Here is an 18,892-nt window from a genome sequence, read left to right as displayed (position 1 = left end):
TCAGTTTCTTTCTTATGAAGGGGTGGGATGAAATTTTGACTTCTTTCCACTCCTTTTTGAACAATCTTTTCATTGTCTGTTGTTGTTGCTTTCTTTTCTTTTTTAATGTTCAAAATAAATTTTCAAATCAAAATCAATCAAATTAATTAAACTTCCCGTCATGACTGGGCTGCATTTCTGTCAGCAGAGTAATTTTTTTCCGAACAGCTGATTGGCCAGTGGGTGGTGCTTTTTATAGGATCAGATTCAACCCTGCACTTACCCTGCTCTGGAGCAGGATAGCTGTTCAGAGTAAGTTACCATGGTGATCTACCCCGATAAGAACTGAACCGGCTTCGTGAGACCGAAAACCCAGGGTTAACCCTGAAGTTACCTCGCTAAGACATTAATCCTGCTTTGTGATACAGGCCCCTGGTGTTCACATTGTGTTTTTCAATGTGGCTATTATGTAACATTCATCCTAGTCACCCTTCTGTACAGATATTTATAATCACCAATGTAATAATCACCTGCGACGGTCAGACAGACTTATTCCAGTGAAACTGAGACCACACAATGACCCACATAACATAAAAAAAGAAAAGGTAGAAGAAAACAAACAAACATGCAAACAACAACAAATACAAGTAAATCAACAGGCAGGCAACCAGGGGCCTGTATCACGAAGCGAGATCAACCTTTCCTGGGTTACCCAAACCTATCCTGGGTTAACTAACCCTAACACTGGCAATCAGGATAATCGGTATCACGACGCTGGATATCAACTCGGTAACTCAACCCAGAGTTGCTTTATCAAGAGCCGTGAACGCGCACGCAGCAGACCAATCACAATCATGAGAGAAGCGCAGCACTGAGCGTCACTAAGCGCCGTATGTGAGGGGGAAAAAAAAGTATTTCTTGTGAGGATCAGAGATTAATTCTACTAAAATAAGCTAAAAAAAAAAAGCTAAATGATCAGTTTCTTTCTTATGAAGGGGTGGGATGAAATTTCGACTTCTTTCCACTCCTTTTTGAACAATCTTTTCATTGTCTGTTGTTGTTGTTGCTTTCTTTTCTTTTTTAATGTTCAAAATAAATTTTCAAATCAAAATCAATCAAATTAATTAAACTTCCCGTCATGACTGGGCTGCATTTCTGTCAGCGGAGACATTTTTTTCCAAACAGCTGATTGGCCAGTGGGTGGTGCTTTTTATAGGATCAGATTCAACCCTGAACGGCTACCCTGCTCTGGAGCAGGATAGCCGTTCAGAGTAAGTTACCATGGTGATCTACCCCGATAAGAACTGAACCGGCTTCGTGAGACCGAAAACCCAGGGTTAACCCTGAAGTTATCTCGCCATGACATTAATCCTGCTTCGTGATACAGGCCCCAGCTCCTTGAGACCAGTTGCTTAAGAGTAAGAACTACAATTACTGCCTCGTGGTTGTATGCCTCCACACTACAGGCACTGCATAGTAGCCTACATGTACTACTGCTGAAGCATCCACACTAATAAGAATATACGCAACAAATTATTACATTGTGGCCTTGCTGTTGCACAGCAGACAACCTTAATAAAAAATTTAAAAAAAAATGAAGTCACATCCCAGCCACCCCCTCTGATAAGTAAAGAACAATCCCTAAATCTTTTTTTGCCACATCCAGTGGTTGGCTACTGACATCTTGTCTGGCTCATGGACTGTTTGTTGATATTTTAAAATCATTAGAGTAGTACATATTTGTCTATGTTGGCAGCTGTAGGAAAGCCTGTAGTAACAGTGCTACTTAAAAGGTGACAAGATGACCTTTAACATTGAGTTTCGACACACAAGGGCCTATTTATTTTAGCAATAACGTTAGATTCAATTATTAAAGTTGGTCTTTCTTTCATGCTTTGAAAGCAACTTCAGAGTGACGTAACTAAAATTTTAGTGTTTTTCCTGACTTCCATAGTTTCCGGTGGAAGGTGGGAGTTGTTGACAGAGTGATTGGTTCACTACATTACCCTCTCTCTGGCCTGCCTCTCCATGTCCGCCTCCGCCTGCAGCAGCTCGGCTCGATCCTCCGCATCGTAAGCTACTTGCTGCAGTGTTTGGATTTTCCTTCTCACCGCGTCCACAGATGTTAAAGCCGCCATGATGGGAAGGCTCAACTATGCTGCTCCCAGGTGTCACGGTGTTTCCGTGGCAACGGTAATTCTTCCGTTTACAATTTCAAAATAAAATGATTATCGATAAGCCTCTTATTTTGAAGTGATACGAAACATCATTAATACTGGACACTGGTGGTTTGTTAAACACGTGAAGCCTAAGGGACTGTTCTTCATCAGAGGAGGGGGTGGCTTTTTTTGTTACCCTCCCCAAAGCTACAAACATTTTTCCTTGAGCCTCCCTGAGTGACTGGCAGAAAATGCATTCCCTCCACCATAAATCTTGAATTTGACAAAAGCCTCAGTTTTTCAGTAGTGCATTTTGTAGTGCATGCCGGCTAGTTCATATAAATGGTTTATTTTTTGCCAAATTTTAAATGTTACATAAAGTGAATTTAATAAAATATCACTTTTTAAAACTCGGCAAAAAGCGACAAAGGCGCCAAGGACCAACAGGAAATGTGAAAATCCAACAATAATTTTGTTCTTACATTTTCTGAGTATGATAAATGGTGTAAATGTGCTGATTTTTTTTCAAGAAAACATGTCAGTAATATAAGTTTAAAAAATACAGCTGTTTAAATTTGTATGCCCCTCCCTAAGCCAAAAAAGTCCCTCCCCAGTGCTTTAAAAAATGATTTGACAAGCCCCCTCTTTCTGCACCAATCCCTCCCCCTAATAAGTAACAAAGAGTCCCTTTTAATTTAATTTTAGATTATTCGTGCACATGAATTTGTATTAGGCCTAATAATTGCATGAATGCATTCACGATGGTGCTATGATCAAAATGAAAGGCAGCCAGCCGACCCTCTTGAACCTTCTGACGTAACTTCTGACCCGAATCATTAGACAGGAAAGAGCTTTGGAGGGTATAACTAAAGGATGAGTAGAGTTTAAGATATGTTTGTAAAGGATGATGTATTGGTAACACTCTAAAATCCAGGCCCAGGGGTACCTCTGTTGATGATTTTTTTAAGATGTATGGAAGACACTGGATTTTTACTTGCTCACAAATCTTGTGCCTTATTATTTAACTATGCCTCCACCCAAGAACTGGTGAATAGGTTCACAATAGGCTCACTTACCTAGAGGTATGTCCTCCTTGTGTATTAAAAATGTTTATTTAATTAAAAAACATGATGATCTCAGCAGCAGAGAATAACAATAAAGATGAATATCCTTCCTGAATTATATCTTAATTATACTGGACATTTGTTGCATCAACACCCTCTCCACTTTCAAATCCCACCTCAAAACTCACCTCCTTCAAATAGCTTTTTCAGTTTGAATCCCATCCGCCTAGCCCTACACATATCCACTATTTACACAGAATTTTACTCACTCTACACTTGCTTTGCTGTTGTTATTTATTTGTTAAAATTCATGTTACTTTATTCCTTACCTCGATGACTTTTTATCTGCTGTTATTTTCTCTATCTTTGCCTGTAAAGTCACCTTGAGTGTCGTGAAAGGTGCTTATAAATAAAATGTATTATTATTATCTATTTACAGCATTACCAGTAGAGGTCCCCCTAAAACAGTTTAGAGAATGGGACAAACACATTTCCAGGTTTATATGGAACAAAAAGTGATTTAAGTGAAATTAAATTTATCTGCTCAGTTCAGATTGCTAGCGCTCTGGTGTAACTAAACTTGTGAGGCCAAGTAGAAGAACAGAACAGTGCTTCCCAAACTTTTACCTTCAGGGACCCCTTTTCCATCAGAGTAAACTGATGACTGCTTATTAAGTAACATATTTGATGGATATTTAATATATTCACTATGTAACAATAACAACTGATAAACTGTACAATAAATCCAATTAGTGAACACAATAGCTGCAGAAAGTTTGAGTAAAATGATTAAAAAAAAATTATTATTAAAATTAAAATTATTTTACAGGTAGGCTATTTAATTAGAGGTAAGTTTTCTTGATATTTTCAGGAACATTTTATACTAGTGTCTGTCTGTATAATGTTGTTTTGTGTCATTTTCAGTATTTTTTTTCAGTGTTCTTCTTGACACTTGGCCATTGTTCTTTTAGCTCTTTGGTTGTTTAACTGTGTATTTTTCTAATGCAGGACAGGGCTGTGTAACACAGAGGGAAGACTCTGTCATTATAGCTGTTCAGGTCTTTACCATGGCCTTATCATGTGAGAGTTTTTGGGGGGGGGAGTTAATTACAATATTAAGCTAGATTTCAATTTAGTTTTCTTCACAGAAATTAATAAAATAATGAGTTATAGGCCTACTCAATATTAAAAAAAAAGTTGTCTTATGGCTCTTAAAATCAAGAAGGCCTCACGACCCTGTAAAGCTTTGGCAACCCCTAATGGGGGTAGGACCCCCAAGGTAAGGAACCATAATACAATCAGTGCTGGGCTGTATTGACAGGGTGAAGGAACTATTTCAATCACAGAATCAGTGGGTTAGTTTTTCTATCAAGGTGTGGCTAGAGGTGGTTAAATGATTCCAGCTTGATAGAGAGGTAAAATTATTAAGTTGACCAGCTTATGATCCATACTTCATACCAGCATTATACAACCACGGATAGGCAATGGACCCAAGGACATATAACTGCCCTCAGCAGAATTCTAGCTAAGTAGGATATTGATAACTTTCAGAATCTGTTCCATTTATTTGAACTGATTGGACTGAATTTTTATATGTATATATACATATATATATATATATGTATGTATGTATAAACATTACAGTTCTAAAGTAGATAAGGATTTAATAGTCCATGAGCCAGGGTGCTGATCGTGCCAATTTGGAGAAAAGTTTGAAAAAAGTCTGTGTCCCTTGTGCTGGAATCAGCAATGATAGCTTTCTGTGTGCTATCACTCCTTTTTTCATCACTCCATCATTACAATTTTCCATGTTGTTTTTTTGCCATTTTACACATAGAGTCAGTATAAAAGAGGGTAACCTTCACAGAATATCATATACTTATATATTATAGTAAAGCTTAGACTCTAACCTATCTGCCAGCCACATTTTCATGACACTGGGGACAAGATTTGACCTTTGACCTGTAATGCTGCAATAAGGAAAATACTGAAAGTCTCAGCAAATGCCCTTATAACATTACTCCATAATATTCTGATGTGCCATCAGATAGGTCCATTATAACGAGCACAAAATGAGCTTTAAAATGATATATTGCATGAATAACAACAAAAGCAATATTTTTTATCAGAATAAACTTAACTTTGTGCAGTTTGTTTCTGTTGCATTGTATTCTGTTATTGGGGCAGCTGTAAATACCTTTCTCACCAAGAGAAACAACATAATACAATACATAATATTCCATTATATATTGGCTCAGTAGGTAGAGTGCATCGTCCACTAATCGAAAGATTGGGGGTTTAATCCTCGGCTCCTCCAGTCCACATGTCAAAGTATCCTTGGGCAAAACACAGAACCCAAAGTGCTCCTCATGGCTGCTTCATCAGTGTGTGAGAATGTGTGAATGGTTACTGACGATCAGGTGGCACCATGTACAGTAGCCTCCGCGACCAGTGTGTGAATGGGTGAATATGGCATGTGGTGTAAAAGCATTTTGAGTGGTCAGAAGATTAGTAGTGCAGTCCATTGATCATTTACCATTACATTGGTAGCTTAATGTCTACTTTAAGTAAAACAAAAAGTAAAGGATTTTGTCACGATGAAAAAATATTACCCAAATAGCTGTCATTATCAAACTCTTTTTTTAAATTTAATTCTCAAAAGTCTCATTTCATTTACTTTGGAGGCACCAAGCAGTAACTGCAGCATGTTTGTTGGCAGACAGGCAAGAAACCAGGCTGGTGAATTTGTTTATATCACCTCGTTTTATGAATCCTGCAGCTCGCAAGATTTATGGGCTTCGCTTGTGATTTTTGGGATTTTTCCATTTAGACAACCAATACTGCAAATGCAAGGGCTTTTATCAGTGGGCCATAAGCTGAATCATCATTGTGTAACTTCATTCAGCAATAGACAATGACATATAAGACATTTATTTCATTAAAAATCTTTGAGGTTGTTACTTTCATTTTAACTCTCATTTATTTATTAATTCATATCAATACAATGTCACAGTCAAAAGTAGTTTCTAACATTGACATCGCCTGTGTTGTTTTCTGACACTTCAAAAACAATCATCAGGGTGATCCAATGCAGCGTTGCTTTGAAAAACTGGCACCAAAGTAAGATGGCCTATCTGATACTGGATAGCAAAAGATGGGATTTCCAAATCTTGGATAATTCTGATCCAGATTAAACTTTTTGAAGAACTGGGCCCTGGCTACAAACAGTCAGAGCTTAAAAATACTGGATAAAAAGGGAAAGCCTCATTGGTCTAGTGGTAAAGTAAGTCTGTTTTATGAACTCTGTATGAAATGCTTCATGGCTATAAAGCATTCAAAGATTCATTTGGCTCAGGCCTCAACCTTTTCTTCATCATAAATATATTCATTGATAAAGATCTCAGTCACATTTAGTGTATGACTGTAAAAGTGTAAAATCATTTAAATCATGTTGGGTTAATATATCATAAATATTATACAATCACACATAAGTAACTATATAATGCAGCTATACTATATCATTTGAAAGTAAGATAATTGCTCACACACTGCTGACTGCAAATGGTATCTGACTTCTCCGGTAAAGTTTTCCCATTGTATCTCCTTGTATCTCCTGTACAGTACATGCGTATGTGTTTGTGAACAGAACTTGATGGCCTGAGGCTGAGAAGTCCACATTGGAGTGAGCACCACCTACAGAAGCACACTGCTGTAAGCAGTGGAAGCATAAACAAATTCATGCATTGCTTCAATTCTTTTCCATCTTTGGTAACATCTCAGTGGCACTGCACACAGCACAGGGAGATCACACTCCTTTAAGGACAAATAAAGAGAGTCCTCACTCTTCCCTGTGTCGCTCTGATATTTTGCACTATAATTGGTCATAAATGCTGACTCATAACTCACAGAAACCTGCATAAATATCATTAACTATCCAGAATTACTGGCCTTGGTCTTCAAAGCACATTCTGAGTAGGAGCTTAGAGTTATTGTAAACCACTGACATTAGACTGACCTAGTCAGAGCAGAGAGTTACATGGACATGAAACATGAACATAGGAATAGTATTAAGAAATGTAACCGCACTCAGGAAGGTGTGTAGACTGTGAAGTGGAAGATATCTGAGGACTAATACTTCCTTCCAGGGCATGTAGTTAAACCTACAAGTTCTTGAAATCAAAATGTCTTTTTAGTATAAAATTCCCACTTTGTGTTTCCGTACTGAGCTGCAGTGGAAGGATAGAGGGAAAAGGGGAATTTTGTGCTAAAAGGCTTTAACTTGTGACTGAACATATTAGCTTCAGATAAACCTTTTTTTTTTTTTTACAGGGGTGGGTAGTAACACATCACAAGTAACGCACATGAGTTTTTAAGCTGTACTTCTACTATTTATTCAAATATATTATTGAAACAGTAACCTACTTTTTACTTCACTGTATTTGCCATATATGCCTTAAATACAGCGAGTCAGCTCGAACCAGTTTCCACCTGACCAACGCTAATCCCCCATCCACCCGACCTAAGATTTAAAAAAACAACAACCATAGATTAACAAATTGAGAGATATTCCAGTGCATTATTTTTTAAGTTGGTAAGGAGATCAGGCATCCTTTAGGGGATCTGTTAACTGGTAAACACCAAAAAAATGTGGATACATAGGAAGGCAATCCAGACACTCAAAGTGTCCAAAGGAGACTCAAAGTTGTCACTTCATCTCCTTTGTCTTTGTCCTAACCAACCACACAGTGAGGCAAAAACCGGTCTGAAGCCATCTTGTAGTTTTCTGTTGTCTTGTCAGCCATTTTGTTTTGTAGGCCAAACAGCCTTTGTTTCACACACACACACACACACACACACACACACACACACACTCCTTTTGTCTTTCTCTCTCTCTCTCTCTCTCTCTCTTTCTCTCTCTCTCTCTCTCTCTCTCTTTCTCCTTTGAATACACACACGTATATACACACCTATGCTTCTATATAGTTAGTTAGAATTTGTAGCCTATGTTCGTTTGCCTTGCTTTGTTTATGAATAAATACATTTGGAATTATACCTGCTGTCTGTTTAATATTGCACAACAGTGAATGAATAGTCATCCTCTGCTATGTCAAGAACTCCGAAATCCTTCAGCCTGTACTATTAATATGGTAATTTTGTTAATGGTTATTAATTAATTAATTAATTATTGATCATAGTTAAAGATTAATAGTTTAGTGTATTTTATTAGACTGATAGCATTAACTGGCCATCAATTTTCCCTTTTTGGGAATGGTTCCCCATGAGGTGATTTAATGTAAATTAAGTCAAATTATTTAACATAATTAATGCTAATTATTAATTATTGCCGATAGCCATTTTGACACTTTAATTGGAGGCCTGTTAAGAGGTAAGGTCCCAACAAAAATATGTAAATGTACACATACATCTTTACACATAGGCTGTGAGAAAAATGGTGAAGACTCTGTCTCTGTCCTCTATAGGCTTCATAATTTTTCTCACAGCCTATGTGTAAAGATGTGTGTGTATATATTTATATATCTATTTTTTCTGGGTATTTCATTTCATTATACTCTGTGTATTTTTTATCAAGTTGTTATTTTTTCATTATTTTCTATTTGTTGCACCTGTCATGTCATTATCTGGGTCATGTGATGGCCTGCCATTGGTTCTTGCTACTATATAGGTGGGGACATACCTTTGTTGTATGTTTTTAAAGCCTAGACAAAAACTTAATGTGGTGGAAACATGTTGGCTCTTTTAATGATTTAGCCACTACAGTAAAGGCTTTTTAATACTTCCTTCCTCATTTTGTAGAGTGCCTGGATTGCCTTCCTGTGTATCCTGTTGTTTCCCGTTCTCCATGAGCACCTGACTCAAGGTTTTGATTTATGATTGATTATACAGAGCAACTTGTCGTCACTGTCTTTTACCAAAAAATGTGGTCATGACTGTTGTATATATGGAATCCAGTTTGACCGTAGCTTTGTTTATCTATTCTTTAGTAGGTGAAGTGAGAAGTATTAAATAGGAAAGGTATTTTTATGTTAACAGTGCCTTCCAAAATTTTGTGCATCTCAGACCAATACTGTCTTATTACAGGGCACTCCCAAAATATATGCCAGTGATTTGCATCCCAGTCTCCAGCACATGGGAGCTTTTTCTGTAGAATGTGCTTTCTGCTTTGGGTAATGAAAAATCTAACTAGACATTTCCAACACAGTTCTCCCCATATATAAAAATTAGTGCACTTCCAGCTGCAATAACTCCCTTGAAATCTCAAAATCACCCTCATTTTACCATTTATTTTGAAGGTACTCCGTGGAATAGGATTTCTTTGACATAAAACCCTTATATAGTGTGGATATAATACCTTTGTTTAATTCTGACATGTAGGATCCTGAAACTACTTTCAGCACTGGGTCATCCAGATCTGATGGGTGATTTTTAACATGTTGATTGAAATAGTGCGGTAGTTGTAAATACCAATAAAAATCTTGCTTTTCCAAAGCATATTTTCTTCTCAAAGTTTGAAAATCTGATAATCTTCCCTTTGTCTGTTAATAAGTAATATGTTGTTATTCCCTTAATTATCCATTTTCTAAATCTAGGATCCAACTGATTAGGTTTGAAATCAGGGTCACAGGCACACTGTCTAATTATTCTTAGCTTATCTTGTAAACACTCCTTAACAGAGTTCCAGATTTTAAGTTTTTAAATGTATTTTTGAGATGTGTTTGAAACTACAGTAGCCTAGAAATTAAAGGAAAACACCATGGTAATGTTACAATGAATGGAGATAAAAAATGAAGCTGACTGCAAACACACACACACACACACACACACACACACACACACACACACACCCACACACACACACACACACACACACACACACACACACAGCACAGAGTCAGCCTCTGACCTCATGAAAGCTGCAGCTGTAATGGGGAATTCAACCCAACAAAGTGAGGTAAACTTGCTAGTATTAATGTCAGCATTACCAGTTAGCAAACGTTTGGCTGTTTGATTTGAATGTAACGTTACAGTTAACAAGCCAGCAGCCAACATTTGCATTTACAGCAAGTCAGCTGATGATACATTAATGTTAAGATTAACTAGGAGGGGCAAACTCTGCAACAATTACGTTACAAAAGTTAACCGCTTACTGTTTATTTCTCCTCTCTTTTTTTTAATAAGATATCCTTTCACATGCACAAACATGACCCATTCATGCATTGGGTGGGAGGCAGCCCATGGGCAGGCGCCCTGGGCGGTTGAAGATTTGATGCCTTGCTCAGGGGTGCCTCAGCACTGCACAGAAGATAGACCAAGATAGATAGGCACCTCTCCAGCTACCAGTCCACACTCGGACAGGGACTTGAGTCAGCGACCCTCCAGTTCCCAAGCCAAGTCCCTACAGACTGAGCTACGTGGCAGTAGCTCAGGTGGGGGGCTCAGTCTGTAGGGACTTTCTTTCTTTCTTTCTTTCTTTCTTTCTTTCTTTCTTTCATCACCTATGGGACATAAGGATGTAATGAGATAGACACACCAGGTAGCAGGGCCATTTCTAGATTTTTGCAGGTCCTATGCCAACTCTGTTTTGTTCCCCTATTTCTATCACTCATGAATTCACAGCAAATCTGCATATGAGACCAAATGCTGCTTTTCACTCATTAAAAAACAACAACAAAAAAAGCATTTTAATTTAATTTAACTGCACTCTACCCACCACTGCATTTTTACAAGGAAGAAGGGCTGGATTTTGTACCTCGCACTGGAAGTGATTTAGAAATGGATCTTTTTTTTTCTTTTTAAAGATATTTTTGGGGGCATTTTTGCCTTTATAGATAGGACAGTTAAGTGTGTGTGTGTGTGTGGGGGGGGTGGGGGGGGGTGGGGAATGACATGCAGCAAAGGGCCACTGGCTGGAGTTGAACCTGGGGCGCTGCAGCAACGGTGTTGTACATGGGGTGCCTGCTCTATCCACTAAGCCACTGACCCCCCAAAATGATCTTTTAATGGTCAGTCTGAACAGGAGGAATGATTACAGCAAGTAAAACCTGTTCAATATTCACACTGGCAAATGTCTTTTGTTTTAAGATAGGCTTGAAAAATTGTGAGCCTACCCTTAAACCTACCTGGTATGTGTGATTTTCACAAATTTGATTGGCCAACACCATGTTTGCCAGATCATTTTTTCTGGACCAATCTGTTTTTTGCTCTGTGGTGGCACCATCTCATCTGGCCCTAATGTTCCGTTGTGTTCAACACTGTGGAAAAGGAGAATACTTGGCACAGTTTAATAAACTTACGGTTTATTGGTTAATGATACACAGTACTGTGGCTTTCTTTCACTAAATGATAGTTTGCTCTTAGCGCACAGTGCACTTCACCAGAAAGCAACTCCAAGGCGTTGAACGTTGTACAGGAGCCAAAGAAGCAGTAGCATCTGCACACTAGCGCCAAGCAAGTGAAACCAGATCCTCTCTGCCAAGCTCCTCACATTCGTTAGAATGGATGGTATTTCCCTCAAGGTGCTGACAAGCTTTATGATATGTAGGTAGAATTTGATACTGCACATGACAGATTTTATACAGTCTCTGCTGCTGCTGTCAGCGGTGAGACACAGCAGCAGTTTTCAACTGGAACTAATGATGACATTTAGAGCAACCAGCTTTGAATTGCATTTCTGAAGGTCAATATTAAAATGGTTATGATTATTAGGCCTACATGAGATGTGGGAGTGTAAAATTTGAACGACAGTAACTAACTGATCTTGGCATATTTAAAACACAGAGAGAGACTTAAGACTTGGCACTGTTGGTTTATAGCAGTGGTAATGTCACTGATGGTCTAAATTTACAACTGTGCAGTAATTCAAGTTAAACAGACTGGTACTTCTTTTTTTACAACACCTGAAGGAAGCCATTTGTGTAGTGGTATATTAAATATTAATGGTCCTGCCTAATACCTCCTACTTAGTCATACTTCTACCATTTTGTACACATATGAATATCATTGTCACATACATATTCTGTCATATATTATACTTGTATAATTATAATTATTTATATATAATTATATAATTATAATTATTACTTTATGTCTCATTTTGTCATATGGATTACTGTAAATTTATCATGTTGATCCGTTCTGTGCACGACATCAATTTCACGTCCGTCCGTCCTGGAAGAGGGATCCCTCCTCAGTTGCTCTTCCTGAGGTTTCTACCATTTTTTCCCTGTTAAAGGGTTTTTTGGGGAGAGTTTTTCCTTATCTGCTGTGAGGGAGGGCGTATGCTGTAAAGCCCTCTGAGGCAAATTGTGATTTGTGATATTGGTCTTTATAAATAAAATTGAAAATTGAAATTGAAATTGAAATAATGGCACATGTAGTCAACAACATGGTACCTGTGTTACCTGTGTTAGAAACGATCAGATGTGACTGGACTAAGTACAATAGGTTCATGTGGTCTTAATATAGTTGCATTTCTGCAGTAATGTGACCCATGGCATCAGTTCCCTTCACTCACATCTGTTGCCTTCTTTTCTGCCTGCTCCAGCTTCTCCTGGGCATCCTTCAGCGACTCAGAATATTTGTCCAGCTCATCCTCCACTCCTTTCAGCTTCTTCTGCAGACCCAGCAGCTCCTCCTCCAGCTACAGGCCAAATACACCAAGACACAGCAGAAACACATGTCAGACAGTTGGAAAGCTTGCCTTTGATACAACCATATGGATATTGAAAATATTTAGAAGAGAAATAACTGGAACTCTATATATAATTCAATGATATATTGTGTACTAATTTGCTTTGCAAAATACATTGTGGAATAAATGAACGGAGGAGAAGGAGGTCACTGTGGAAGATTATACATACAAAACTAAGGATTTGACAGGGAACCGGGTCCTGCATCCCACCTGTTGTTAGGTTAGACTGCTTTACTCTTCAATCATAGTTCAGGCTATCAATGAACTACACCACAGTCACATGACTTTATGTTGCCACCACAATGAGGCTATAAAGTTGTGTTTGATGTGATTATTGTCTGTAGTCTCCTTAGCCAGTTGCTAGCCTTGTCAAAAGCCTTTGATCACAATATCCTTATTGCTAAACTTCAAAAATATGGTTTTCATGATGTTGCTCTTAAGTGGTTGATTGATTACTGAAAGGACAGGGAACAATATGTATCTCTAAATATGCAAAATTCAAATAGAGCTAAGCTTCTTTGTGGGGTACCTCAAGGTTCCATCCTTGGACCTCTCTTGTTTTTGATATATATGAATGATTTACCCAGGGTCTACAATAATGTACTGCCTCTTATATTTGCTGATGACATGTCATGTTGCTTCACATGAAAATTTTAGCACACTGACTCGAGAAGCAAATGAAGAGCTATCATCAATCTCTAAATGGTTTCAGATGAACAAACTCTCTCTCAATATAAATAAATCTAATTTTATAATTTTCTGTAACAAAAATAAAAAGCATACTAAAGAAGAAGCCAAATTATTCATAGACAATATTAGAATTACTCAGTTTCCTCATATTAAATTTTAGATTAATAGTAAATTAACATGGAAATACCATATGGAATTTTTCTGTCAAAAAGATTATTAAGTCAGTTGGAATATTGAGAGTTCATTCATTGATAAATCATTCTTGTATTTTGACTTTTTATTACAGCTTAATTTATCCGTATATTATGTACTGTAAGTCTGTGTGGGGTGCCACATATCCCAGTTTTCTCAATATAATTTTGTTAATTCAAAAGAAATTTTTGAGAATGATTTTTGCTAAAAAAAAATCTGATTCATCTGCTCCTCTTTTCAGTAAATACAAACTGCTATCAATTTTTAATGTGAACATATACCAGACTTGTGTGTTCATGTACAAATATGTGTACCTAATTAATCAATTGCCGAGCATTTTTCAAAAAAAAATTTAAAAAGCAATGGAAATTTATTTTCTTTGCATTTTTTATTTTCTTGCAATAATAACAAAAATTAATGTTTTGTTTTTTTTGCAGACCCCCTTTTTTTTTTTTAAATAAACATCTACCAAATAATTTAAGATGGGAAAAAAATTGCAAACCATACACTGTTATAATGCCCATAATATGTTAGTATACTATATATATCAATTTGTGACCATGAAATCAGTATTATTAGTACTAGTGTAATTTCTATTCATTCCAAATATTAACAGTTACAGTACCTCCCAGAAATGGTGAAAAATCATACTGACATAATTTTTTTTCATCAAATATATAATTAAATAACATTAAAGATAGGTATTAACAACAGTGAACATACATCCTTTTTTATTTGATAAAAATTCTATATTTATTATCTTACCATCACTACCTTTACCATAAAAGGCCAATTCAACCATTTGATTGAGCATGGCTTTAGACATGTCGTAGAAATACTTGCTGTAGGGGGCAAAATGAAAAGGCATACTATTTAAAGACAAAGTGACTCTAGTGAATTCTTTTAGCATAACATACCTAAACCGAATAGTAGAGATAGCCCAATCAGTTTGAGTTAAGTTCAAGACATTTCTAATTAAGATATAGTGACTCAAAATGTGCACTACCAACGGTTGAGCAGGACGTTAAAGGGTTAATACACATAAAAGCTTCAAAATTCACAGTTGGGGTATTTACTGACGTACTTTATGTCTTAGAGCAAAACTTGAAAGTCTCTTCAGCTTTAACCACAGAACTTATTTCAGACATCTAACCAAAAACCCACTGACTTCTGGATGAGGGGAAAAATAAAACTAATTTCTGGTTTGTAGGACTCAATCTTTCAGCATTCTATTTATGTATCATTGTACTGTCACACTGCTGGAGTTACGATGGACAGTTTTATACTCAAGCCACAGTGCTTGTCAAATTGTCCCACAGTATGAAGTAAGAAATGTAATCTAGGCAGCATTATATTTCCTTCGAATGTATTAGCCATTCTGCAGTACTTATGTATGACAGTGTTGCTAGTGGTACCAACCAGATTCCGCTGCAATTTGCCGTGAATATTCACAGTGCCCGCAGAATGATTGAGAATGTTTCTGTAGTACTATTGACCTTTCCTTTAGCACCAAAGAATGCTCATTGCACAAAGCAACAATGGGCAGGTGCAAACTGAGGTGATGTCATTATTTCCCAAACCCACATTCCATGTCCACACAGTAGGCATGCAGCAGTATACTGATTTCAAGGTATACTGTAATATAAAAAAATGAATGGTCATCATACCGTGTACATTTGCTTATCTATGATATTGAAAAAAATGCAACTGGACAGATGAGCTCACTTTTTTTTAAGTTATTGTCAAAATAAACACTTTTTACACAGACTTTCATTAAAACTTGAAATAGCGATATTTTCAGAGACGGTTATTGTACCTTGGAAATCTGATATTGTTGCAACAATACCACACAGATACACAGAAACAGTCGTTTTCAAAAACCTTCAAATGCGTGTGGACAAGAGGTCAAAACATAAAGGAAAATATTTGTTTTCAAAAAATTCCTGTACGTGTGGACAAGGCCTTAACATCACAGTTAACAGTGACTGTCACAAACATATGACCAAAATACACAAGTGTGCCATCTTACACATCATATGCACAAACAATATGTAGCCACACCCCACTACCACCCAGTAAATTTATGTTCCCCAGAGGATGAGCCCTTATGGTTTGGGACACTCTAATGATGATGATCTAATAGGCAGATCATCATCATTAGAGTGTCCCAAACCATAATGACGATGATCTGATGATGATCTAATAGGCAGATTGTCATTAAATCTGATGAGCATATTCATTCTCCCAAAATGATAAACCCCTTTTTTTTTTTATCTTAATGACCCCCTGACAAGCAGTTTTCTTGCTCCCAACATGATGAGCCCTTCGAGTTTGGATTTAAGGCATTTGTTATCCGATGACTCATTTGCAAAGATCGTTTCAGTGAGTTGCCATTGGAACAACAGCTTCAAGAACTATAAAAAGCCAATTGTAAATGACAGTAATGTGGCCCGACCACAATGTTCCCAGGACAAATGTCCTTTCTATATCACTTCTGACAGTCTCTCCCAGACTGTAGCCATGTAAGGCCTCTCAGTCACAAATAGCCTGGGACAGTCCTGATCCTACAGTCGACATTGTGGCAACTCCCAAACCAACAGCCTTGACTGTCTTTCTGAGAGGAGCAACAATTCAAAGAAGGTGGGGGGGAGCTACAGAAATAGACATGCCAGTATTCAATGCTCCTAGACTGGCAGAGAGAAGTGATTGTGCAGGCATTGTAATAGCTACTAGCTGGGATCCCCTGGGAACAAATGCTATGCGGACAGTTGCATAGTTAAATTGCTGCTATATATTATATCCTATCTATACACAGTGGAGCTGCACAGGAGAGACTGCAAGTAATCCATAAAGCTGTGGCTAATTTCCTACTTCATAGCTGGAAAGTGTAGCTGGATTTGTCAGGGGGCAGCAAATTCTAAGCGTACTGGATGGTGATGTCCACCCTCTAAACTTACACACTGAGCCCTCACAGACTTTGGTCATATGTTCCATGGCATGCTCACCATCATCACATCCAGTCTGCAAGGGCACTGTGCCATGAGAGGATTAAATGTGCTGTGTGACAAAAGTTCAGATCTCAGTTGCTGAAGGAAAGAAACCACTGCAGTTTGGTATTTTCCTGACCTTGCACTTTGCACAGGTAGCGAGGAACTGGTGGGAAGTTTATTCAAATGAAGCATCTCATTTCCTGTTTTTTTTTTTTTTTTTTTTTTTTACTGTCCACTATCTAATAAAGGGAAAAGATGTCATGCTCTAAGGTTGGTGGTGGTTTTCAAAGTTATTAACCCCAGCTGAGCCTTAGCTAATAGAAACCCTACAGATGCTGCTGAGGTCCTGACTGATTTAATCCATCATGCCTTGGAAATAGAGCTGGCCAGTATAGAGAAAATCAAATATCATGATATTTGCGATGAAAGATCACACTGTCAATTTTGCAATGATATTGTGGGGTTGACTATTGGTGCTTGGACAAAATATTTACACTATAAGATTTTTGATAAATAATGTGGACATAAGTGTGTAAAGGCAAACAATAGAACAGTCTGGTAAGTTCAGTCCATTGCATCACTTTACTGTAATGCAGCCTTTAAATCCAGAGCACTTACGATATCCAAAATCTAAGACGATATCCAGTCTTATATCACAATATTCATACATACATACATACATACATACATACATACCATATCCATATATTGCCAAGCCCTACTTGGAACACACTAAAATCTGTTTTTTTCTTCAGTCTTGACAAACTTTACAGACTTGGTCAAGTTTGTTCTTCTCTTACTTTTATGTTGTTGTTTGTTTGAGTTCCCTTTTAATGTTTTATTGTTAAAAGATTATCTTATGTATTTCATTTAAAGATAAGACATTCTCGAATACCAACAATTTATGAGAAAACGCCTATGCGAAGACACTATAAAGGAATATTGCCTTTCATTTCAGGCGAGAAGCTGGTTAAGTTGTTTGTGAAGTGTAGTGTTGCTCCATCGCAGTATAGGCTACCTGTTTGCATTTGTCCTCTGCTCCCTTCTTGTCCCCTTCAGCCTGCTCTGCCCGGTCTATCGCGTTCTCCTTATCCAGCTTCAGCATCTGCATTTTCTTCTTGATGGCCTCCATGGTGCTTCAGGTTGTGTGCTCTCAGCAAAGGGAGACGTTTGCTGGGTTAGTCCGGACAGGGACAGAGACAGAGACAGAGGCACCGGTCTGTGACAGGGACTGAGGTGGACAGGAGCGCGCGTGCGGCTTGTCTGGGCGGCTCGGGGAGAGCTCGAGGATGGAGTACCAGCTGGATGAGCCCTTCACTTTTTTCCAGTAAGGATCCGCACGGGGACGTTGTCCATATTTAGGCAGTGAGAGCTGTCTGTGTGCGTGACGTCTGTCTGCAGCATGTGGGAATAAATCACGTTCAAGCGCGTAAGATCTCCACCTGGACATCAGCAGGTAACACAATTCTACTCTTCAACTCACACCCAAGATACCTTTGAGAAAAAAGTTCAACCTGTCGGAAGATTATGAGAAAAACGTGAATAAAATCATTTTCACTTTCTTAACAGACAGAAAGAAAGAAAGAAAGAAAGAAAGAAAGAAAGAAAGAAAGAAATAACAGTCTTAACCGCTTATTTAACTTAAAGGGAAACTTTGGGTTTTCAGCCTGGACTCTATTTTTCCATGTTTTTGTGCCTAAGTGACTAACAAATGTTGACACTAGTCAAGTATTGAGAGAGAGGACTGCAGCAGCAGTGGCAAAACTGCCTTCAATTTAACCACTTGGGGCATTTGCACACCATCAGTTAAGGTCCACTAAAAGTGTTTGTGTTTGCCATTGACGGGCTCAGATTATTATTCTAGGCTTCTGACAACATTATAGAAAGGATCCAAAACTGGATCAATGTCAAAACTGTGGTTTCCTTTCGTTACTTGGACACAGAAACATGGGAAAATAGGGTTGAAAATGGTTGATAGAGGTAGCATGAAATGGAAATACAGGTGGTAAAAGTACTTGAAATGACCAAGACAGAAGAGATTCCATTTTAAACAGTGGAAATAAGAGAACACAGTGCAGATACCATAGCGAACTGTAATCCAAAAACAGA

At 37.8% G+C, this 18,892-nt stretch overlaps 1 protein-coding gene across 8 annotated transcripts in view; it reads right to left on the bottom strand.

The window, feature by feature from the left end:
- tpm2 (tropomyosin 2 (beta)) overlaps positions 1-18,106 on the bottom strand; it is a 35,952-nt gene extending 17,846 nt beyond the window's left edge. For 2 of the 8 annotated variants that reach the window (XM_050052728.1, XM_050052729.1), the window contains exons 1-2: positions 17,802-18,105; positions 12,735-12,860 (exon numbers count right to left, since the gene is read on the bottom strand). In XM_050052728.1, the coding sequence (XP_049908685.1) occupies positions 12,735-12,860; positions 17,802-17,915 (240 nt within the window). In that variant the 5' untranslated portion in view covers positions 17,916-18,105. Of the gene's footprint in view, positions 1-1,985; positions 2,158-12,734; positions 12,861-17,801 lie in introns of those variants that run through there. The other 6 variants (XM_050052730.1, XM_050052727.1, XM_050052735.1 and 3 more) reach the window with 6 other exon arrangements.
- Between the last annotated feature and the right edge of the window lie 786 nt (positions 18,107-18,892).

This window comes from Epinephelus moara, chromosome 9, assembly GCF_006386435.1.
Source record: "Epinephelus moara isolate mb chromosome 9, YSFRI_EMoa_1.0, whole genome shotgun sequence".
NCBI lineage: Eukaryota > Metazoa > Chordata > Actinopteri > Perciformes > Serranidae > Epinephelus > Epinephelus moara.
This window is presented reverse-complemented; position numbering and strand designations above follow the sequence as displayed.